Source organism: Pocillopora verrucosa, chromosome 7 (assembly GCF_036669915.1).
Source record: "Pocillopora verrucosa isolate sample1 chromosome 7, ASM3666991v2, whole genome shotgun sequence".
Classification (NCBI taxonomy): Eukaryota; Metazoa; Cnidaria; class Anthozoa; order Scleractinia; family Pocilloporidae; genus Pocillopora; species Pocillopora verrucosa.
The window spans coordinates 12,896,410-12,921,049 of NC_089318.1; the positions used below are offsets into that span (position 1 = coordinate 12,896,410).

At 37.3% G+C, this 24,640-nt stretch overlaps 3 protein-coding genes across 3 annotated transcripts; all 3 read left to right on the forward strand.

The window, feature by feature from the left end:
* Positions 1 to 439: 439 nt before the first annotated feature.
* On the forward strand, positions 440 to 5,987 carry LOC131795943 (uncharacterized). Its single transcript, XM_059113553.2, has 6 exons — positions 440 to 515; positions 3,184 to 3,476; positions 3,640 to 3,754; positions 4,202 to 4,238; positions 5,160 to 5,286; positions 5,460 to 5,987. Exons 1-6 carry the CDS (start codon positions 440 to 442, stop codon positions 5,985 to 5,987), a joined length of 1,176 nt encoding a protein of 391 aa, XP_058969536.2.
* A 5,519-nt stretch (positions 5,988 to 11,506) lies between these two features.
* On the forward strand, positions 11,507 to 16,860 carry LOC131795884 (uncharacterized). The gene is made up of 6 exons (XM_059113484.2): positions 11,507 to 11,582; positions 14,087 to 14,379; positions 14,698 to 14,812; positions 15,270 to 15,306; positions 16,032 to 16,158; positions 16,333 to 16,860. Exons 1-6 carry the CDS (start codon positions 11,507 to 11,509, stop codon positions 16,858 to 16,860), a joined length of 1,176 nt encoding a protein of 391 aa, XP_058969467.2.
* Positions 16,861 to 17,648: 788 nt separating this feature from the next.
* On the forward strand, positions 17,649 to 23,206 carry LOC131795921 (uncharacterized). The gene is made up of 7 exons (XM_066170166.1): positions 17,649 to 17,864; positions 19,728 to 20,012; positions 20,138 to 20,252; positions 20,704 to 20,740; positions 21,349 to 21,475; positions 22,164 to 22,545; positions 23,070 to 23,206. The coding sequence occupies exons 1-7, from the start codon at positions 17,649 to 17,651 to the stop codon at positions 23,204 to 23,206; spliced, it is 1,299 nt and encodes a 432-aa protein (XP_066026263.1).
* Positions 23,207 to 24,640: the final 1,434 nt, after the last annotated feature.

Sequence of the window (24,640 nt, forward strand, 5' to 3'; positions counted from 1 at the left end):
AAATGACGAGTCGGAATTCAAAGCTATCGAAATTTTGAATAGCATTCTTAAACTGAAATTTATTAAATATCACTTGTAATTTAGGCGATATTAAGACATTTACCAGATGGTGTGTCTCCCAGGAGAAGGCAGCTCTTTGTTTACTAAGCTAACTCCTTTAGGGGTGCTATTGATTTGCCCACACTCCCTGTTGTTCCAAGCAGATTGACGCAGGAAGTGAATTGTGCCATATAATTGCAGAATTCCTCAAACAAATCGCATAATGAGGTAGTTCCTTCCTTAATTTAGTCAGCCTTCGTTTCGATATTGAACCCTAGCAAGCTCAACAATTTGTTTTAGAATATCACTTTGTTTGCCAATTGTTGAAGACCAAACTACTTGCAAATAGTCTTACACACTTTGAAAAGCTAAACTTCATTGGGCGCGTTAACTCTTCATCATGTATTCTGAATTCAAGCGTCATCTCATTTTGCTTTTCTTGTCATCGATCTTCACTGCAGCCCAATGTTCCTCGGGTAAGTATTTTTATTATGTACTTCTGCTTTTCAAGGTTTCTCCGTTACGCTACTGAAAGATAACGTACGTTGCAATCTAAGTGGGCATAACAACAGTTTAGGAAAAACTTTTAGAATGACACTCTTTTTTTGCGTTTGCAAATAATTCTTATTTTTCAACCCAATTATTCCGTTTAATAAAAAGAAAGATGGATCGCCTACAATCGGTTGAAGTCTTGTTAAAGGTTAGATTTACCTTTAATACACTAAGTTCAAACGAAAGCTTTATAAAAGGGTATGTTTGGAGGAGATTTGCCTCATTCCAAGTATTTTACATAAGGCACCTGCTTGGAAACTACCTGCACTAGTTAATTTTGATGTGTCTCTTCCTCGTTCTCGTTTTAAGACCGACAGGGGTGAAATTACTATTTCTTTTTTTTAAATTGAGTTTCCGATCACTTTTTGTCAAATTTTGTATCAGTTGGAACTCGCTCGCTAAGCTTCGCACTCAACCCATGAAGATGCAAATTTGTTACAGGTTTAAAGCGCGCGTAATAACGAATTAGGCACTTTCTGGACATACTTTTCACAAAAACCCCTTAAGGCTGTTTACTTTGGACTGTATTTATTAAGATATTTAGCTATCGGCACTGGAACTATTCAGTTGAGCGACAGAGAGTAACTTTCTAACTCGCAAAACGCAGGCAGGTAAATTTAAATTAAATCGATAAGCACTGTAAAATGTAAATGAGATCCTTTATGAATCGAGTGAAATATCACTGCGTCGTGGAGATAATTCGCCCGGAGGCGGTTTGTTTTTTTCCATTTTTCAGTTCCGAAAGTCAGTGATACTGATGCAAAATTTCCGACTGCCGTGAATAAGTAAACCATAAGTAATAAAAAAGTAGCCGTTTCTGTACTGATGAAAGCAGTCGAAGGAATATTTCGGCTCTATAGTGGCTGATAAAATATGGCTTTACGAAATATTTTAGAATAATAAAATATAGCTTTACGAAATATGAAAGACATTTTTCAGTTGTAAAAGTCAGTGATACTGATGCAAAATTTCCGACTGCGTGTATTAAGTAAACCACAAGTAATAAAAAAAGTAACCGTTTCTGTACTGATGAAAGCAAGGAATATTTCGGCTTTATAGTGGCTAATAAAAATATAGCTTTACGAAATATTTTCTCTCTTCCAATTGGATCATAAATTGTAATTTTTCGGATTTAAAACTAACATATGTCATCAGAATTCTCTCAAGATTAGACTTACACAAAACGCTATCAATTATTTAAAGCTCGAGCAGCTTATTGCAAGCAATTGTTTCAGTACATTGTTTTGTACCACCCGACTTAAGTTATCCTAAGGATATCAACGACCAAATTGTCAAATATTTGATGATCGCGTGTTACTTACCTAAAAAACAAAGTTTGTTGCTTCCAAAGATTATAATCTTTTTTTCTGCCTTACATGCTTTCACGCTGTTTTTGAAGCCTAAGCCACATACAAGTAGCAACGTTGTGGCGAATGTCAGGCACGTTTGGGTCTTAGGAAACTGGTTGGAAAATATGACTATCACCACACTTCTCGTAGTCTTAACCCTATCTTTTCATCGGTGTTTGATGATTGAAGACTAACTACTGAAACAGCTTATGTCAAATGATCAATTCAGAACATCTTGAAAATTTAGACTTCGGGTTTTATTAAAAATTTTCAACAGATACATACATCTCTAATCCGTTGGCATTTAATCCGCCAATGCTTTGTTATTTATTATTATTTATTATCAATCTCACCGTCCTACCTTAACAAAGTTTGCAATAAAGTTCGGATATAACTCTCTACACTCTGGCCGCTTTCTGCGTACTTTACAACAGAACACAACTCAGTCAAGACTTCTCTTCTTTTTATATTAAGTTTTCAAAGCTTCTAGAGGTAGGTAGACAAAAATTAAAAAAAAGAAATTACACACGATTCATGCACTTAATTTTTCATGATAATTTTTCCTAGACCTAGAACTTTCATTTCATTTGAAGCAGAAACATCAACGTGTACTGGCTTATCGCTTAAGTTCTCTAAAATTTTCTTCTACGAGAACGAACTTCACACTGGATACGTAAGTGACACTAGATATCCTGCACATACTTCAATAATCTTAAATTGCCACACCCTGAATACTGATTGTGATGATCAACAATGTCCAAAGAGTCGTGAGAGTAAATAGAGACAGACCAAGGAAACATCTTTTCCCAATTTATTACCGAAATAAACATTAACGATCTCTCTTGTTCTATAATAACATGATGCTTTAGATAGTGCTGATTCTCGCAGTTTGCAGGATGCGTGTCTCAGATAAACGGTAGTTCATTGATGGAGTATCGGAGCGCGGTCACGAAAGGTTTGAAGTTCCATTATAAATGAGCATTCAGAATGATTTCCTTTTGTCCCGCGCTGGTGCCTAAAACATATAAACAAGCGATAAGTTAAACAGTTCTAAGGCCTGAAAACGTTCAGGGAATCCTGCTTATTGACGAACAAAGGCTTCAATCTGTAGCCTTTATTTCAGGGTATAATTTCAGCAAGACGTCTTAGTCCACCGAAATTGAACTAGCAAAAAGTTATTTATGATTGATGGCTAAAAGTTATTAATGACTAAAACTGTAAATCCTCACTGTTTATTCTTCAGACATAAACGCCTTGGAAGGAGATTGGTTTCCGTCTGAAAAGACACTGAAACAGCGTCTGTTTTTAAAAGATGAGCTCCATCATCTGAACGTAACTCAAGTTGAAAAACTGACTGTGTCCGACCTGTTAGATTGCATAGTTGAATGTTTAAAAAATGCTTTGTGCCTTTCAATAAACATGGCGGCCTTCAAAAGAGCAGAGGGGAAGCTTTGGTGTGAATTGCTGTCTTCTGATAAGTACAGAGACCCTAGGAACTACAAAGAAAACATAAGTTCGCATCATTTCTCTATTCTGGTAATAGCTTTTTCAAAGTGTTTTTTTCGAATTTGAACGTTAACAGATAGAGCTCGTTTTTGGTTTAGTGTCGTTCTTGCAGTGCTGTTCGGCTTCATTTATCAAAATTCTGTTCAAACATTCCCCGGTTTATAAAAACAACATGTTTCTTTTCTTATTTTAGTCTCCTTGTTCGTCCTGGCCATGTCAAAACGGAGGAATCTGCGTCCCGAATTACAAATATTACTCTTATCAATGTCTCTGTGAAGCAGGTTTCATGGGAGAATTTTGTGAGAAAGGTAATATGCCATTATTGTTCGACCTATTCCTGATAACCTGTCGCTAAAACTTTGTTCTGGAACAACTATTCATTTCATCATCATGTGATTCTCTTTTCCCTGTGTCCTGTGTTTAGACTGTATAAAATGAACACCAACTTTATGTAGTTATTAGTAAATAAGTATTACAGTATTTCTTTGAGTTCGCCAAGTGGTGAGGAATCAGCAAAAAAATAGAATAAGAGGACTTGATTGAAAAAAGTGACTCTCTGTTTAAATCTTGGCTGAGCCGTCAGTGAATGTCACAACTTGATTAAGGCTTGAAAAGCTGGTACATTTCCTGAACAGAAAAAAGAACACAACAAATACACAAAACGCATACAACTGCGAGGAAATTAGACTTTAGATATGCTAAGTAGGAATAACTGTGTCACAGATAAAAAAAATTATTTCATTTCTATCTCGTAGCTATTACGTCTTGCAAGGCGCTCTATGACTTCAAAAGGTAAGTTATAGGCCATACTGAAAGAATTAATGTAGTAAACACAGCGGCCAACCATTGCGCACGCACGAGAGTTTGAAAACGTTAGGAGGGATGTCCGAACGCGTGTCTCGCGTTACCGGTAGGGAACAGAAGATTGAATTCCTAACTATTCCAATGCGTAAGACAACTTAAAAAAGGACTTTGGAGGAACATTAAATCTTGGCTTTATTTTATTGTGAGATATCTCAACTGTTTTAACGCGGACGCTTCGTTTCGGTGATAAAGGAAAATGAGAGAACCTTTCTTCTACCCTTGCTGCACGGCCCACTGTCCGCTATCAACATTGACTTGTGATCGTCACAAATATCCTGTGTGGCTCTGGTTCTTTCTTTTCTCACGCATTTCCCTCGGTGTCTACCGGCAACTCTACCATGAGCACAAAAAAGAATAACTACAGCTAGTACGGCCAAATTTACGGACAACTTCATCGCCCCGCCGTGAAAAGTGTAAATAAAAAGGACGAGAGTGTAAACTAACACAGTGAGTGAAGTTCAAAACAACAATGTGTACAAGTCTCAGCCTTAGAAACTTCGAACTTTCCTTAGAAACTGCGAAACACTACGCCTTACTTGATTCTCCTTGTTTACAATATCAAATTATCCACCATGGTGCGCATGTGCAATAATTTTACCGCTGTGTTAATGTAGAATGAATTCATCTGCCTGCCTTTACCCTACCTTCCTTGGCTGCCTCTCCTCAAGTTTTCTTAGAGAGAAAGATTGGATTTATTTCTATCAATGTCATAAAGAAAGGAGTGAGACGTTATATGCTCATACAATCCAGCAAATATCTTATTGTTTAAAAGCAGACGTACCAATCGATTGATGATAATCAAGATAACCCATAATATTTCGCTTCCTCTGATTGATCCATTGGAAATAGGTCTAATGTCAGTGAACTGGTTACCCTCCACCTGGACTCCAAACCAGTCTCTGTTCTTTGTCACATGAGAGATTTTGGATGTGGAAATGGAGGATGGACGCCGGTCATGAAGATTGACGGCACTAAGGTAAGATTAATCTTGATTTTGCCAGCAGGGAGGACCGTTTATTGAGAAAAACGTGCAGCGTGATTCGGGAAATTAAGTTAAATCGGATAATGTATTTCAAACCGACAACCGTTGAAATTATTTTGGCGAAACTGAATGGCCTAACGACTTTTGAACTTCTCTCGTTTTGACAGAATACCTTTCATTATAACAACCCGTACTGGAGCAATAAAATTGAATACAACCTCCCCGGAGGGGAGTCTGAGTTTGATTCGGAGGAGACAAAGTTACCGACCTACTGGAATACATCCTTCTCCAAGATCTGCCTCGGTATGAAGATCGGACAACAGCTCAGGTTCACTGTAATTGACAGAAAGGCCGACTCTCTGTACTCACTGATCGCTGATGGTCAATACCGCGCCATCTCACTTGGTCGAGAAACCTGGAAGAGTCTGATTGGTTCAGATGCCTCCTTACAGTTAAATTGTAACAGGGAAGGATTCAATACTGTTGATGTTAACCGTTTAGACGTTTACCACTCTGAAGCAAGAATTGGTATCGTTGCTAACCAGGAGAATGATTGTAAGACCTGTGACTCAAGGATAGGGTTCGGTACAGGGGGATATTTTGAAGACGCCGTGGCGTGTGGTAATGTGGCATATGTAGGAGGAGATAATGGGGACAGGCGCACTCCAGGCATGGGGTACATCCTGGTGCAGTAACACCGATACACTACATACATCTATACACTCAGTAGCATAGAGAGATACTGTTAACAACGTCGCACAGGGCTTTTCAGTCACTACTTATATGACTAACTAACGATAACATTTAAATATATCAGAAAAGACGTACTGTTGACAAAAACTTGTTTATTTTTTAGGTGTTTAAAAACTTTTCGCCTTTAATTGTCATCTAAGTTCTGTAAATATATGTTCATTCACCAATAGCTGTTTTAAACCGCGGTATTTTTAGGGTATACAAGCACTATTGGAATGGTAAATTTCTTTTTGTCAACGCTTCCAATGTAGGTGTATGGTGTAAATGTTCAGAGTTTGAATGGAATGGAATTTCCTAATTCCACCAAACTGGTTAAAAGCGATCTTTTCGCAAATCTTGTTCGCTTGATTGCTTCACTTTACTTCAACAAGCGGACAACAGGTGGCAACAATCCCCAACGGTCGACTCCTTTCTGTTTATTTGATCTTCTGCAAGTGTAAAACCTCTCCGCGCCATTCTGTAAGTTCGGCAAGGTTTATTTGCTGTATGAAAATCTATATGTTTGAGTTGTTTACCACACCACAGCGGACGGACTTGCAAAGAAGAAAAAAATCCAAGAGTAAAGAAAAAATACTTACCAGCTCTCAATATGAAAATACCTCATAGTCATCAACAACATTCGATATCTTATTTACCTTCGAATATTGAACTGCTGGTAAACAATTTTTTACTTGATAACCATTGTAACCATCACTTGTCTGGCTCAAAATGATAACAAAAGTATTAACTTAGCATGCTGGTCATTGAAGAGAGAATTTGATTTAGGCATAAAATTCTGTCGTTAATTAAGAAAGAAAAAGAAAGAATGCGACTGAGAACGACTGCGAAGCCTTAAAAGCTGTCAAGGATAAAATAACATGGAAATTAATTAATTCAAAGAGTTAGCAATAATAATGAATGTCATTTTTCACGACAATAAACAACTAGTTTCTCGTCATGTGCAACCAAAAGCTGGGGGCGGTACTCTTTGTAAAACAAATTGTTCTCCTTTTGCGAACAGTTAATAAAACTAAGAAATCGATCAAAACACGAGGCGTAAATGCTGCAATAAGAACTGAAAATTGACTATTACGTCATATCCCTGGAAGCCTCACTCTTAACAGATAACCAAGATAGCTCCTCCCGTAAATCATCGATCATATCGTTTGATCTTCATGATATTAGTGTCAAGCAACTGTTTTTCGGGTAAGATTGCATGTCTTCCTTTCCGCGATAATGTATATCTTTGTTTCTTATTTCAACACTTTTTGCAAATTTAAATCCTCGAAGACTAACCTTATCTCACAATTATAGTGGGTCTTTAACACTATTGGCAATCTTTCCCACGGTGTTTTCTTTTCGGTTGACCTCTTTTTCAGACGTAGAAGGCCTATGAATATTACGGGTGCAGTTGCTGGAAACCCTAGATTCCATCACCTAAATACTGTATTGTGTTCAACTGTTTTCCAGATAACAATCGTGCGATCGTATTGAGCCGCAATATGTTTGGCATGTTGACACTTTTAAAGCTTGCGCTATGTTCGTACCCAAATTTCGCGCGGTCAAAAAACCCTACGGAACTTCCTTAAATGAGATGCGAAAACAAAAATTCTTCGGCGGCCAAAAAAAAACAACTTTTGTTTTTACGCGGGTAACCTCTGCTTAGATGAGTTAATAAGGTGTGTAAAATTTTGGGGTTTTCATGAAAATTGGTCAGAATTTTCCTTAGATATTAACTCACAAAGGTGTGCGAGGCTCCTACGTGACGCCCCGGAGCGTGACAACAACTGAAATACTTAACGTTGTTCAACTTTAGATATATTTTCTCAGGAACCAGTGGGATTAAGGAGAAAGCATTACAACCTTTGTTAGCCTATTATCTACTGAGTGATACTGTTCAGTTTGTTTGGAGGTCGGCGGTTACACGGAGACTGGTAATTAAGTAAAGCATTTACAGAATCTATATTACATAAGCCTTCTAGTGATTTCCAGTTTAATCCATGGTTTCTTTTAAGGTTGCGCACGTAGAATTAATTTTCCGGAAGGTACCCTAATTTGATGACAGTAACCTTGAGGTAGCTCCTCAGTTTTGCACTGCGCATCCTTTACTGCGCATGAAAATCACGTAATCAGTGGAATGAGCGCGCGCGCATTCTGAGAACACGCTATTGTTTTTCAATCTATTTTTATTTTGCTTAATTTTAGTTTACAATTTATCCCCTTTAAATAAAGGAAATTTTAAAAAAATTTCGAAGGGAAAAATGATAAAGCTTAAAGCGTGCACGAAGTGCGTTACTCGAGGATGCAAATTATGCCCTTGAAAGGAACGAGTCGAAGAACGCTTTAAGTCTCTGTCATTTAAATTTGCGTGATTTTCCCATACCCTCGCTCCATACCTATCAAGTTTTATTCAATGTTTACTTTAAAAAATCCCATTCTCCGTAACTTGAAAGAGTTGTTAATTTTATTAGTGAACAGATTAAACTCCGAATTCCTACAAGTGACACTGTTTGAAAACTTTTTGTCACTCGTTTTTCCTGACTCGTTGTAAAAATATCTCATAAAAGCAGTGAAAAGTTGGATAGTTGTCACTAGTAAATAATTGATAACAAAATAAACAGAAAACAATCTAGCTTTGCATGAAAGGCAGAAAAATATCCTAAATTTTTAATAAAGAACCCCTATTAAAACTCTTTAGCTTTTTAGGTTCGAATTATCATCATCAGGATCTCAAAGGCAAGTTATTTATCGACAAAAGCCAAGGGTTCTTGGTCAATGATAGGTGAGGATCGACGAAATAACAGGAACAAATCGGATAAGTCAGAGAGGGACTAAATTAGCCAAACAGACTGGAAGGAACGGTATCGAAATGAAGTTTCGTTCGAAGCAGGTGTTCAAAGGAAGCGCGTGGAAATGTGACAAATATTGTCCTCGATACACAATGCTAAAAGGTTATGGCGATAAACTTATCGTATCAAAAAAGCGCTGCAAGGTTTCAGAGCACCGAACTTTCTTTTACATAAACCAGTGCAATTGAATGCACTGACTCGTGCAAGTTGTGTAGGCACAGGTGTAGCAGGGAATCGACAAATATATTTGGTCCCCTTTATTGCCAAGCAGTTTTTGGATTAAAAAAATCCCTTCGAATGACAAGAAGAAAATAACAAAAATATTTACTTCAAGAAAAGTGGGCCGCGGAGAAGATCGGAGACAAGAAAATTAAATTGAGATGACCCTTTAAATCAGCAAACATAACGGATGGCTGACGCACAGGGGGTAACGTTTGCACCTGGAAAAAAAAAATAAAAAGCTTGAAATGATTATTACAAAAACTACTATAAATAGGTGAAATCAAAACATTGCAAGTCGTCTTAAATATTAAGAAACGATGAATTGAAAAATAATGTACAAATTTCAATGCCCACAAATTTCGATTCATTCACATCTAAAAGATCGACGGCAAGTTTAAGGTCAAGTAGACCTAAAGTCCTTGTCATTCGGTAGAAAAGTGACGATTGAGTGATCGATAAATACCAAAGAGCACAGTTAGTACTTTTTGAAAAAATTTAGCCAAGACACCGAGGATAATTTTTTCAACTGGTTTTGTTTTGTTTTGTTTTGTTTTCACCTGTTAGCTGTTTGCCTATATCATTTAATAAGTATACCTAGAGGGTTTACCACTTAGTCATTCTAGTACAAAATATTTATTGGAAATACAATGAAAGGTTCTGTCTTTGAAAAGAAGAAAAAAAAACAAGAATCAGAACGAGAAGGGAATTGAGAATGACATTTCACGAAGTGAAGAAAGTTGTTTTTGTTACCTACGCTGTGATCAAAAACAGGTGCTGAATGGACGTCACATTTTGAAAATACAGCCTTTATCCTCCACAAAAATTTCTGAAATAGATCTATTCAGATTCACTTATTACAAGTTAATCAATTAAACTATGCAAGTTTTCGTCTTTGAACTAAAAATTACCACACGTGCTGACTTATTTTTATTGAGGGTATTTCGCAATCTTTCATGGAAATAAATGACATTTTCTTGTGAAGTGAGACAATGGAAATGGCTGAATGCGTGCGTGTTGCGAAATTTGTTCCAAACGTTTAACTTCCAATCTCCGTATGTTTTTTCTCTCCATTCTTCCGTGCTGACCCATTCGAGAACTTGCTGAAGTTTTGAGGTCTAACCTCTATTTAAGGAAAAGAGACTAGTGAATACCATAGCTATTACTTGAAGCCTTGCAAACTTTTATATTCAAAATACCTTTTTGTATTTTAAATACCTCCCTAACGCCATGCTGTGAGAGAATAAGATCCCTTGACACTAGCTTTACTTCTTACAAATCTCTCATATGTTGTTAGCAAAAGTGTTGCTTTTTTTGCCTTTGGTAGCAGCTCGACTATAGCGTTTGCAATCTGCCAGCTGTAAAATTAGCATATCAATTTTATTACAATATTTACAAGTATACAGTAAGGTAACAGAAAAAAAAAACCTACACAGTATCGAGTTTTAATCATGAAAAGGTTTCCCAACAGAAAAGTTGTTTGCAGTTAGCATGGAAATAAAGAAAAATATAATGAGCTGGCGCATGAAATCAGCAACCATGATAAATGCCCAACGCGCGCGGCAAAGATTCGCTTCTTGTGTTGATTAAAAGTCAACTTCAGACTGCCTCCTTCTATAAACATATTTCCATGCGTGGTTTCAATTAGCAAAAAAACAAAATATTCAGGGCTTCATGGTTTTTACAGAAGTTTCTACAAAAACAGAAATACAATACATTTTATCGGCGCAATAGTTGCACAATTGACTTGTGTATCCCTGTGGTTGGATTAATTCGAGTTGCATGAACTCGTATAGTAAATTGCAGTTAAAACTGCTTTCAACTATTTTCACCATGCATCTGTGCTTACTATGATTATTAAAATAGCAAAAATAATAGAGGGACGAATCATTAAAAGTAAAACCTTCCAACTCTAAGAGTAACTTTCTTAAGATGCGCACACTGGGCCATTTGGTATGTGTAGTTTTTTCTCTTTTTCCGCACTTGTTAACTGGAGGTCAAGTTAGTTTAGCTGACTCGTGACTAGCCTTTGCGGCATCTAACAATGACGAGTCCAAATCCAAAGCTATCGAAATTCTGAATAGCATTCTTAGACTGAAATAGATTAAATACCACTCGTAATTTAGGCAAAATTAAGACATTCACAAGACAGCTGTTTGTTTATCTGACTTACCCCTTTCAGGGTACTATTGATTTGCCCACAAGCCCTGTTTTCCAAGCAGATGGACACAGGAGGTTAATTGTGCCATTGAATATGCAGAATTCTTTGGAGAAATCTCATAATGAGCCCTAGAAAACTCAACAATTTGTTTAAGAATATCACTTTTTTGCCAATTGTTGAAGACCAAACTACTTGCAAATAGTCTTACACACTTTGAAAAGCTAAACTTCACTTGGCGCGTTAACTCACCTTCATGTATTCTGAATTCAAGCGCCATCTCATTTTGCTTTTCTTGTCATCGATCTTCACTGCAGCTCAGTGTTCCTCAGGTGAGTATTTTCATCATTTACATCTGCTATTCAAGATTTCTCCGTTTCGCTGCTGAAAGATAACGTACGTTGCAATCTAAGTGGGCATAACAACTGTTTTGGAAGAACATTTATATGGAAATTTGTTTTTGCACTTGCAAATAATTCCGTTTAGCGTAAAGAAATTTGTATAGCCTACAGTCAGTTGAGGTTTGGTTAAAGGTTAGAGTAACCGTTCATGCACTAAATTCAAACGAAAGCTTCATAAAAGGTATGTGTAGAGAAGATATACCCCATTCCAAGCATTTACATTGGGCACCTGCTTGGAGACCACTGTACTAGTTAATTTTGATGTGTCTCAATCTTGTTCTTCCCTTAAGACTGACAGGGGTGAAATTATTCTTTTTTTTTCTTTTTTCTAAATTGAATTCTCCTGTCACTTTTTGCTTTGTCAAATTTTGCATTAGTTGTAACTCGCTCACTAGGCTCACCGCTCAACCCACGGAGATGCAAATTTGTTACAAGTTTTAAGTGCGCGTAATTACAAACGAGGCACTTTTTGGACATGCTTTTCACAAAAACCCCTTAAGGCCGCGACAGAGAGTAACTTAAAATTGGCACATTTCTAACTCGCGAAGCGTAGGCGGTTATATTTAAATTAAATTGATAATCCGGAGGCAATTTGATTTTTAGTACCTGAGCTATGAAAGAATAAAAAAATGCAAAAATGATAATGGGAAGAACGACGTAAACCACAAAATCATCATAACTGTCGCAGTTGTATGACAATTCCAGACAAAAATGTCGTACTTTCCAGAAGTATGAAAGACATTTTTCAGTTGCGAAAGTCAGCAATACTGATGCAAAATTTCTGACCGCGGGGAATAAGTAAACCATAATTAATAAATAAGAAACCATTTATGTACTGATGAGAGCAATCGAAGGAATATTTCGGCTTTATAGTGGCTAATAAAAGACAGATTTACGAAATATTTTCTTTCTTCCAATTCGATCATAAATAATCGCTTTTTTGATTAAAACTAACATATGTCAACAGAATTCTCTTCTGATAAAACTTACACAAAATGCTATCAATTATTTAATGCTCGAGCAGCTTATTACAAACAATTTTTTTAGTGTATTGTTTTGTATCACCCGACCTAAGTTATCCTATGGAAATCAACGACCAAGTTGTAAAATTTTTGACGATCGCGTGCTGCGTATTTAAAAAAACAAATTTTGTTGCTTTCAAAGACGATAATCTTTGTTTCTACCTCATATGCCTTCACGCTGTTTTTGAAGCCTAAGCCACATATAATTGGCAACGGACGTGGTGATGAATGTCAAACGCGTTTGGGTCTTAATCAAGGAAATCGTTGGAAAATATGTCTATGTCACCATCCTTCTCGTATTCTTAACCCTATCTTTTCATCCGTGTTGATGATTGAAGACTAATTACTGAAACAGCATATGCCGAATGGTCAATTCAGAACAGCTTGAAAAATTTTGACCTTGGGTTTTATTGGGATTTTTAACAAATACATACATCTTTAATCCGCTAGCATTTAATCCACCAATGCTTTTTTTTGCCATCTATTTATTATTATTTATATTATCAGTCTCACCGTGCTACTTCATCAAAGTTTATAATATAGTTCGAATATAACGCGCGCTGTTATAACTACGTCTCGTGTTTCTCCCTAATTTTATTTCGTGGTCTAGCCGCTTCCTGCGTGCTTTACAACCAAACAGAGCTCAGTCACGACTTCTCTATTTGTTCTGTTGAGTTTTCAAAGCTTCTAGAAGAAGACAAAAATTTAAAAAATTACATTGGTCTTAAGCACTTAATTTTTCATGATAATCTTTCCTAGACCTAGAGGTTTCATTCTATTTGAAGCAGAAACATCAAAGTGTATAAGCTTATCGCTTAATTTCTCTCAAATTGTCTTTTACGAGAACTTCCACACTGGATACGCAGGTGACACTATCCTGCACTTGCTTCAATAATTTTAAATTGCTACACCTTGCATACTGAGTATGAGGATCAATAATATCTAAAGAGTCGTGTGGGTAAATAGAGACAGGTCAAGCAAACATCTTCCTCTACTTTGTTACCGAAATTAAAATTCATCATCTCTCTTCAGCGTTCTATAATAACATGATTCTTTAGATAATGCTGATTCTAACAGTTTGCAGGATGCGTGTCTCAAATAAACGGTAGCTCATTAACGGAGTTTGGAGCGCGGTATCTAAAGGTTTGAAGTTCCATTTTAAATGAAGTTTCAGAGTAATTTCCTTTGTCCCATGCTGGTGCCTAAAACATATAAACAAGCGTTTAGTTAAATAGTTCTAAGGCCTAAAGACGTTCAGGGAATCCTGCTTATCGACGGGAAAAGGCTTCAATCTGTAGCTTTTATGTCAGGGTACAATTTAAGCAAGACGTCATAGTTCTCCGAAATTGAACTAGCAAAAAGTTATTTATGATGAATGACTAAAACTTTATATCCTCACTGTTTTTACTACAGACATAAAAGCCTTGGAACAAAATTGGTTCCCTTCTGAAAAGACACTGAAACAGCGTCTGTTTTCAAAAGATGAGCTCCATCATCTGAATGTAACTCAAGTTGGAAAATTGACTGTGTCCGACCTGTTAGATTGCATAGTTGAATGTTTAAAAAATGCTTTGTGCCTTTCAATAAACATGGCGGCCTTCAAAGGAGCAGAGGGGAAGCTTTGGTGTGAATTGCTGTCTTCTGATAAGTACAGAGACATTAAGAACTACAAAGAAAACATGAGTTCGCATCATTTCTCTCTTTTGGTAATAATTTTTTAATTGTTAAAATTTGAACGTTAACAGATAGAGCTCGTTTTTGATTAAGTGTCGTTCTTTGTAGTGCTGTTCGGCTTCGTTTATCAAAGTTAGCCCTTCGTCTATCGCTCTGACGAAGGGCTAACGCTCGAAACGTCAGCTTTTTTAAGTTTTCAACCCAGTTGTTGACACTAAATTACCTGCTATACTCTCCCACCGACGCAGCACCACAGTTTCTTTAGAAACTTACCCCTTTATTCGTTTATCAAACTTCTGTTCAAACATTCCCCGATTTATAATAACAACATGTTTCTTTTCTTATTTTAGTCTCCTTGTTCTTCGTGGCCGTGTCAAAACGGAAGAATCTGCATCCCGAATTACAAATACAACTCTTACCAATGTCTGTGTGAACCAGGTTTCATGGGAGAATTTTGTGAGAAAGGTAATATGCCATTATTGTTCGACCTATTCCCCATAACCTGTCGCTAAGCCTTTATGCAGGAAAAACTCTTCTTTTTATCATCATATGGTTCTCCTATTTTTACTTGTGTACTGTGTCGAGACTGTATAAATGAATACCAGCTTTATGTAGCTATAAATATATAAGTCTTACAGTATTTTTTTGAGTTCACCAAGTGGTGAGGAATCAGCAAAAAGTAGAATAAGAAGACTTGACTGAAAAAAGTGACTCTCCGTACGAATCTTTTCTTTCTTGGTCGAGCCGCGAATGCATATCACAATTTCATTAAGGCTTGAAAAGCTGGTACATTTCTTACACAGAAATATGAACACAAAAGATATACAAAACGCATTCAACTGCGAGGAAATTAGGCTTTAGATATCCTAAGTAGGGATAACTGTATCATAGATAAAAGAAATATTTCCTTTCTATCTCTTAGCTATTACGTCTTGCAAGGCGCTCTATGACTTCAAAAGGTAAGTTATAGGCCATACTGAAAGAATTAATGTGGCAAACACTGCGGTCAACCACTGCGCATGCACGAGAGTTTGAAAACATTACCAGGGATTTCCGAACGCGCGTCTAATGTAAAGTAAGGAAAAGAAGATTAAATTCCTCACTATTCCAATGCGTAAGACAACTGAAAAGAGGATTTAGGAGAAAGATTAAAACTAGGCTTTATTTTATTGTGAGATATCTCAACTGTTTTAACGCGGACGCTTCATTTCGGTGATAAAGGAAAATGAGAGAACCTTTCTTCTACTCTAGCTGCACGGTCAACAATGATATGTACAAGTCTCGGCCTTAGAAACTTCGAACTTTCCTTAGAAACTGCGAAACACTACGCCTCACTTTGATCCTCCATGTTCACATTTTCAAATTATCCACCATAGTGCGCAGGTTCAATCATTTTACCGCTGTGTTAATGTAGAATGATCCGCTTAAAAACGTATTAACCATGAGAAATAAATTCATCTGCCTACTTTTGACTTATCTTTCTTGGCTGCCTCTCCTCAATTTTTCCTGGAAAGTAAGATTGGATTTATTTCTATCGATGGCATGAGGGAAGGAGTGAGACGTTATACGCCTATACAATCCAGCAAATATCTCATAGTTTAAAAAGCAGTCGTACCAATCAATTGATGATCAACAAGACAACCCATAAATAGTTAGCCTCCTCTGATTGATTTATTGGAAATAGGTCTAATGTCAGTGAACTGGTTACCCTCCGCCTGGACTCCAAACCAGTCTCCGTTCTTTGTCACATGGGAGATTTTGGATGCGGAAATGGAGGATGGACGCCGGTGATGAAGATTGACGGCATTAAGGTAAAATTAATGTCGATTTTGCCACCAGGGAAAACCGTTTATCGACAAAAACGTGCAGCGTGATTCAGGCAATTAAGTTAAATTGGAAAATGGATTTCAATCCGACAACCGTTAAAAATTCTTTTGGCGAAACTGAATGGCCTACCGACTTTTGAACTTCTATTGTTTTAACAGAACACCTTTCATTATAACAACCCGTACTGGAGCAATAAAATTGAATACAACATTCCTGGCGGGGAGTCTGGGTTTGATTCACGGGAGACAAAGTTACCGACCTACTGGAATACATCCTTCTCCAAGATCTGTCTCGGTATGAAGATCGGACAACAGCTCAGGTTCACTGTAATTGACAGAAAGGCCGACTCTCTGTACTCACTGATCGCTGACGGTCAATACCGCGCCATCTCCCTCGGTCGAGAAACGTGGAAGAGTCTGATTGGTTCAGATGCCTCCTTACAGTTAAATTGTAACAAGGAAGGATTCAATACTGCTGATGTTAATCGTTTTAACGCTTACCACTCTGAAGCAAGAATTGGTATCATTGCTAACCAGGAGAATGACTGTAGGAGCTGTGACTCCAGGATCGGGTTCGGTACAGGGGGGCATTTTGAAGACGGCGTGGTGTGTGGTAACGTGGCATATGTAGGAGGAGATAATGGAGACAGGCGCACTCCAGGCATGGGGTACATCCTGGTGCAGTAACACCGATACTCTCCATACATCTAGACACTCAGTAGTATAGAGAGATACTGTTAATAACGTCGTAAAAAGCTTTCTTATTCTTTAAGTGTCTAAAACCTTTTCACTTTTAAATTTCCATATAAGTTCTTTATTAACAGTATGGAGAGATACTGTTAATAAAGTCGTATAGGGCTTTTTAGTCACTATTTACATTACCAACTAACGGTAACATTTAAATATATTGCAAAAGAAGTACTGTTGACAAAAACTTGCTTGGTTTTTGAAGTGTTTAAAACCATTTCACTTTTAAATTGCCACATAAGTTCTGTAAATATATTTTCGTTGACCAGTTGTAGTTGTAAAGCAACACCCGTATTTTTAGGGTATACCAGCAATATCGGAACGGTAAATTTCTTTTTGTCAGCGCTTCCAATGTCGGTCTATGGTGTTAACATTCAGAGTTTCTGTGGAATGGAATTTCCTAATTCCACCAAACTGATTAACAGCGATCTTAAGCGAGCGTTGTTTGCTTGATTGCTTCATTTCATTTTGAAAAGAAGAGAACAGGTGACAACAGTTCCCCGACAGTCGTCGTATTTTTGCCTGGCGAGGTAAATAAAGAGTGCTTGACACTGAGAAGATTCTGGCCTAAATAAGGTATGAAGTTGTGTAGCTACTATTAACACATTGCAGGCCAAGTATCATGCGTTTTGCGGGCCTATTACTTTTTTTCTCTCCACTTAATTTAAACTCACGAAATTTAAGGCATAATTATTTCTCACACCAGGAAATAAAGGTTTCGAACGAAGATGGCGTCCATTGAGACCGTCATTTTAACAACGCCAGTTTTCAAAAGGAGAGTTCCATTTTCTGAACGTCGCTCCAGTTGGAATATTCCCTACGTACTACCTGTTGATTGCAGATTTGAATGTTTTTCACCTCCTTGTTCCACATCACCGTGTCAAAACGGAGGAACGGCATTCCAAGTAACAAATATAATTCTTACGGCTGTCTCTGTGAACAAGGTATCGTGGGAGAATATTGTGAGAAAGTTAATTCATATTTCAGCTTTGCTCTTGCTTTATTCAGTGTAAGAAGGACATTAATGGATAACTTATTTTATAAACCAATAAAATTTCCTTTTTTCTCAAAGCCTTGAAGTCGTGCAAGAAATTATAATACGTCTGCAGGTTAGTTTCTTTCCGGATTTATGCATTTACCGTGAGATATGAAGTCACCCTCTCGTCCTAATTTCCTTTTGGCCGTCTGCTGGAGAAAAAGTCTAGATGCAAATTTTAAGGGAGGTATGTATAGGAGTTGAGGAAGAGAAAGCTAGCACATTAGCAACACAGAAAATATCTTTACATTAGCTTGGAATTTTACATTGGGACTGCATTGATTTATTTCATTAAAACAATGAAACAACAATACCAAGTACCTTCATTTTCGTTACCATAAATCTAACAAAATTAAATAAAACACGATGATGACAACAACAAAAAAATTAAAAATAATAAAACTTAGACGCTGCGATCCAAATCTATCTATGCGCACACAAGCCTAATTGCATTATTTTCCATCCCCATGTCACGTTTCGCCTCACAGTCGCTCAATAAGCATTTACATTGTAACCAAATGATCTTTTTACAAGGTTTTCTCTCACTTTCTTTTCAATTAAAACCTCAAAATTTTTCTTTCTCAACGCAGTTTATGTGACCGCAAGTTTTTCTCACTGATTAAAATTACACATGTGGTAGTGAGTTTGCAAAACAAATTATTTGCCTCTTTCGTACAGTTATTCAAAGCCATGGTGAAAGACATCTTCGCAGTAATGATATTCGTATATTCACAGTCGTTTTAGAAGGCATCCTTTACATTCACAACAAGCCGGTCACAACAGGTTCATCTCGATATCAAATAGCTCGATGAATGGGTGGACGCAAATGCTGTGAAAATAAGAACCGAATACTGACTCAAATCTCATATCCCTGGAAGTCTCGCTGTTAACGGATGACTACCATAGTTCCTCGCGTAAATAATCGATCATGTTCACTAATCTCTGTTTGATCTTCCTGTTATTACTCACAAACAACTGTTTTTCGGGTAAGATAACATATATCTCTAGTTGCTGTATCCACACATTAGCACGTCGAGAACGTCGAGAAGAATCCTCCATGACTACACCAGCCTCACAATCTTAATAGGTATTTCACACAATTAAATGATCTGCACGAGGTCAAACGCGTCAGTTTTAAAATTTCACATAATGTTAGTTTTCAAGAGAGAAATTATTTCCTTCATGGGACAGAGAAACCGTTTCACTTCAAATTAGCTTAACGCCGGTACAAAGATGTCAAGGTTTCGACTTATTTTGCTACGTAATGTTGGTCTTGCCCTCGAGCTAAAAAGAATCGTGTCTGTAGGAAAGTAGATTTGGTGGGAAAAAAAATTAAATATAATTAATCCCCTTCGTGTGATTTCTTTAATATTTCGTAGCCAAATTTGACAAAACAGCAAAAACGTTTAAGGTAGCTTGTTTGACACAAGGTTTAAGATTGTACCTTCTCAAGCAAATTCGTAAATAGCACTATACCTTATGAGATTTTCGATAAAGGTTCTAAGGGGAAAGAGCTGGCTTATCCATCGCTAGCGATTGTTAAGCCCTAGAGGGGAAGCTTTCAATTGCCACCTGCTATATTGCAAAAACTTGAAATGTTTTTCCCTTCCCTTCTCTAAGATACTGCCAAAAAAGGACCGGATTGGAAATGTATATTATTTTAATTTTGATAGGGTACAAGAAGCCTAACTCCGCTAAAGTGAAATCGAAAGTTATGTTGCCCTAGCGGAGTCTAAACTACGAAAAAGTAATTTTGTTGTTTTCACGCCAGGGTTCAAAACAAGGATGGCTTCCCTTCGAGCACACATCTAGACAGTGCCAGTTTTTTCAAGAAGAGTTCCACTATCTGAACGTAGCTCGAATTGGAGTATTTACTTTGCACAACCTGTTTGATTGCACATTTAAATGCTTAAGAAATGCTTTGTGCCTTTCGATCAATGTGGCCGCCTCCAAAGGAGCAAATGGAAAGCTTTGGTGCGAGTTGCTATCTTCAGATAAATACAGAGACGCTGAGAGCTACAACGAAAACATGAGTTCGCATCATTTGTCTATTCAGGTATAGTAGAACTCTTTCTAATGCAGTTGCATTCGATGATTTTCAAGAGATAAGCATCATTCATTACAGTGACTGTTCAAAGCATCCAACGGTCCAAGCAATCAAGATTTGTTTATTAATTTCAGCTTCCTTGTTCTTCTTCGCCATACCAAAACGGAGGAACCTGCACACCGAGTTCCGAATACAATTCTTACAAATGTCGATGTGAACAAGGATTCGTGGGAGAATATTGTGAGAAAGGTAATTGTATGTCTTTCTTTCTCTCAGTAAGTATATTTAGTGTCAGCTGTGGCTAAAAATTAACTATTGCTTGTTATTGTAATTGTCTTAGTTATTATTTGGTGTACTTGCCCCCGGACCATCCATTCCGATTTTATGAGAAAGTTCCAAGTGTCGCCACAAATTGCAACAATCAGGTTTATTAGTGAGTGCTATAGACAGCTTTTTTAATAAAAAGTGAGACAGGTGAGACTAGGTGTGACATTTTAATTACTAAAGTGTGACATGACGATCGATGAGAAAGCCAGCCACCACGTGTAAGAAGTACTTTTTAAGTGTGTGGTCTCTGTATTCAAAGGCTATACGCCAGGCCACAATCTTCTAAGCTTACTAAATTGAGAAAAAACAAAGACAGAAAGATTTAAAGCAGCTTGATTAGGAGCAATAAATAATTCTCCCTTTTTTCCTTAAGCCATACATTCGTGCAAGGATCTGCATGATTTCTACAGGTTAGTTTCTTTCCTTACATGTTTTTGTGACTTCAGCCAAAACACTATCACCAGGCAAAACATTTTATAAAACTGCTATTGTTTCTCCATAAAATGACCTCAGAATTTCTACTAAAGCACTTCCCCCTTCCCTCCTGTGAACAAAGCTTTGTGTTAGTGATCATGACATAATCCAGCATGTGCTCCTCACTCTTGCGTATGCTCAGCTTGGAAGGCACATGCAACAACGAATATAAACCATTTTTGTAAGAAATGTGAGATAAACACGGTATCCTTTTTCATTAAATCCATGCTCTCCTTCCCTTGTAGCAGTGTAATATAACTAAGCGAGTTGCGAGGCTGTACCAGTGAAATCTAGTAATTAACACGAGACATGAAGTCACTTTCTGTCCCAGGTCCCTCCGGAGGAGTTCTAGAGGAATAGACAATGCGCATGATAGATCAGGATCCGGCGAGAAGAAATTAAGGCTGACAATTTATCAACACACAAAATATCTTTGTAGTAATTACAAAACAATCCCGTTAACTCTTTTTCATACTTTGGACTACATTAACTTAATACATTGTAGCGATTAAATCATTTGATGCGTCATTGTTAATGTCAATAGGTCTGACGTCAGTCAACTGGTCACTCTTCGTTTGGACTCCAAACCAGTCTCTGTTCTCTGTCACTTGGGGAATTTTGGATGTGGAAATGGAGAATGGACGCCAGTTATGAAGATTGACGGCGCAATGGTGCAATTTGGTCACATTTCAGTTTCTTTTCTGCATATAATTGTTAGAGCCGATTTAAAGCACTGCCATAAATCTTACGGTGTTATAAAAGTATTCAGCTTGACGACCAAAATATTAACTTCTGACAGACCGAGCGCAAGGGCCCTACAGGGGAATATTGGCCCGAGATCGTGCAAGGTTATTTAGAAGTTTTTGATATGGCACTCGGACAAACTTTTTTTTATTTTGAATCTGCCGTCTTTTGCGAACAGCGGTCTGTATGACAAACTCCCGACGAACTGATGAACCGATCAGAACGCTCTGATTTGCTTCAAGATTACCTTGCCACATAAAGATAATTTATAAAGACTTCAAAAAAACTAATGTATCTATCAAAGACAAAAACGGACTAGCAGCTTCCATTTTTAGTATATTTTAATAAGTTTAAAAAAAATTACCGCAGGCTTGAAAGTTAAGACAGGCTGGTTTTAAATGGTTTTATTTGTCTGACCATAAATCTAGCAATACCAGCATGATGATGGTTGCGAAGATCGTATGCATAACAATAGATAGGATTATCAGAGTAATTATTAGGATACATCAGATCTGCAACCAATAACTTTCCTTTGAACGAGAAATTACGTTAATTGAGTATTTCTGATCTAAGGATTATTAGGAGAGAAATGAAGGAATGATTAATTCTTTTAAGACAACCTTTCATTATAATGTGAGTTATTGGAGTGATTATGAAGAATACAACCTTCCCGGGGGAAAGACTGGATTTGATAAACAGGAAACGAAGCTGCCCACCTACTGGAACACGTCCTTTTCCAAGATCTGTCTCGGTATGAAAATCGGACAACATATTCAGTTCATTGTCATCAACAAGCAGGCTCACTCTCTGTACTCACTGATCGCTGATGAGCATTACCGTTCCACCTCACTGGGTCGTGGCACGTGGAAGAAGCTGATTGGTTCGCAGGCCTCTTTACAGCACAACTGCAACAAGGAAGGGTTCAATGTCGTTTGTAATCAGGAGGAAAATTCTAGAGCAAGAATTGGTATCGTTAGCAACAATGAGAACGATTGTGAATGAAAGTGATCCTCGCAGTAATTTGCACTACTTAGGCAGTAGTGAAATAAGGCCTGAAAAAAATTCAGGCCTGAACGGGATTTGAACCCATGACCTCTGCGATACCGGTGCAGCGCTCTACCAACTGAGCTAACAAGCTGGGTTCAAATCCCGTACAGTATTTCACTACTGCCTAAGTAGTGCAAATTACTGCGAGGATCACTTTCATTCACTTCTTTATCCGCAGTTCAAATATATGACTTTCATATATTCTTAACCATTTATTCAATCACTTCACGGGTTTATTTAGAACCAACTTCATGACCAGCTCCCAGTTGGCTTGTTAGCTCAGTTGGTAGAGCGCTGCACCGGTATCGCAGAGGTCATGGGTTCAAATCCCGTACAGGCCTGAATTTTTTTCAGGCCTTATTTCACTACTGCCTAAGTAGTGCAAATTACTGCGAGGATCACTTTCATTCACTTCTTTATCCGCAGTTCAAATATATGGCTTTCATATATTCTTAACCAATGAGAACGATTGTCACTCGTGTGACTCAAGGATTGGATTTGGCGCAAGAGGGAAGCACGACAACTCTAACACGTGTGGTAACGAAGCCATGTACTCCACAGATAATGGAGATAAACATATTAAAGCCATGGGATACATCTTGGTACAATGAGAAAGAAATCTTTCACATAATATCAATAATCTATTGTATCGATGAGATGACGATTTCTCGAATTGTGAGGTTGCCCTCTTGGATTTGGACTTGTGTCAGTATATAACAGGAGTTTTACCCTGGATCAATCTTCATTGAGCAATTTCTGCCCATCTTGAGAAAATCTGAGATTCTTTTGTATAACACATCTTTTATTGTCACAGAAATCTCAATTGAAAGTTTAAATTATGATGATCTGTTGTCAACCACGGGTGCGAGACCGTACCTGAATTTCTAATATCATTCAAAAATATAACTTGGCGCACATGTAACTTAGCAGGTAGAGGTAGAGGAGTCACACATCAGCAGATAAATAGCTGTAGATGTAAAGTTAACTCATAAGCCCAGAATGAGACTGGGCTGGAAAATTACCTGATAATTTTCCCAGAGTCACTGAAAAGACTTGCTGCTTGAATATAACACTTCTCCTCAATTGAACTTAGCGACGAGCTTATTTGACTCACGTTATACTAACCAGATGGAGACGGGAAATCGTTTGTACCTTTATCTGGTTATTGGTGTTACTGGGAAACACAAAAACATATTCCTGTTTAGTTAGATTTCCACATTCCAAAACAATTTTAAAAAACTTGTCTTTAGTTGCAAGCAAAGATATTAAAACTAACTTTCAAGAGGACCACACTACAGTCGTGCATCCATCATTTGTACTTAATCTGTACGCGAAATGATTTCAGTGCCTCTTATTTCTTGCATGTTCAGTACATGAAAGGTAATAATTCCCTTATTGCCACAACGATATTTCAAGTTTTCTATGTTTAAGTTACCGTAAATAAAGTGCGCAAAAGACCGTTTCTACGGAAATTTATTCTGGCAAACAGGAGAGCTGTGATTGAGGTGAAATGATTTATATCTTTGCCGTTACAAGTAAAACCAATGTGCAAGCTAAATTATCCTGATGTGATTACGAAGAAATCTACTTGTGTAATGTGCTACAATTTCGATTTTGTTATGGTCTCATAATACAATTTAGTTACTTGATATGATAATTCCGTCAGACATAATAAACTTATCAAAAATTTCGAGATATCAAACCAAAAACAGATAAATTGAGCTTTAAATGTTAATACCTTTTCCTGTGCCATTATATCTAGCAGTTCTTGGCCGAAAGCGGAGTGAATATTGTTGAATAATCCCCGAGATGAGGTCGGGGGGATTTTTCAACAGTATTCACTGAGCCTGAGGAAAATGATTGTGGTAATTATCAAGCATTGCGCATATTTTGTTCTAATTGCGGTGATTACTCGTGTAAAGATGGGCGAGGAGTTTTAATTAGTAGGTTTATTTCATTCAGTCAGCAACTGAAACTTGATATCTTTCCTTGGAAAAGTGTTCCAACAAACTCAGTACCTGTTGCTCTTCGCAATTACGTTTTCT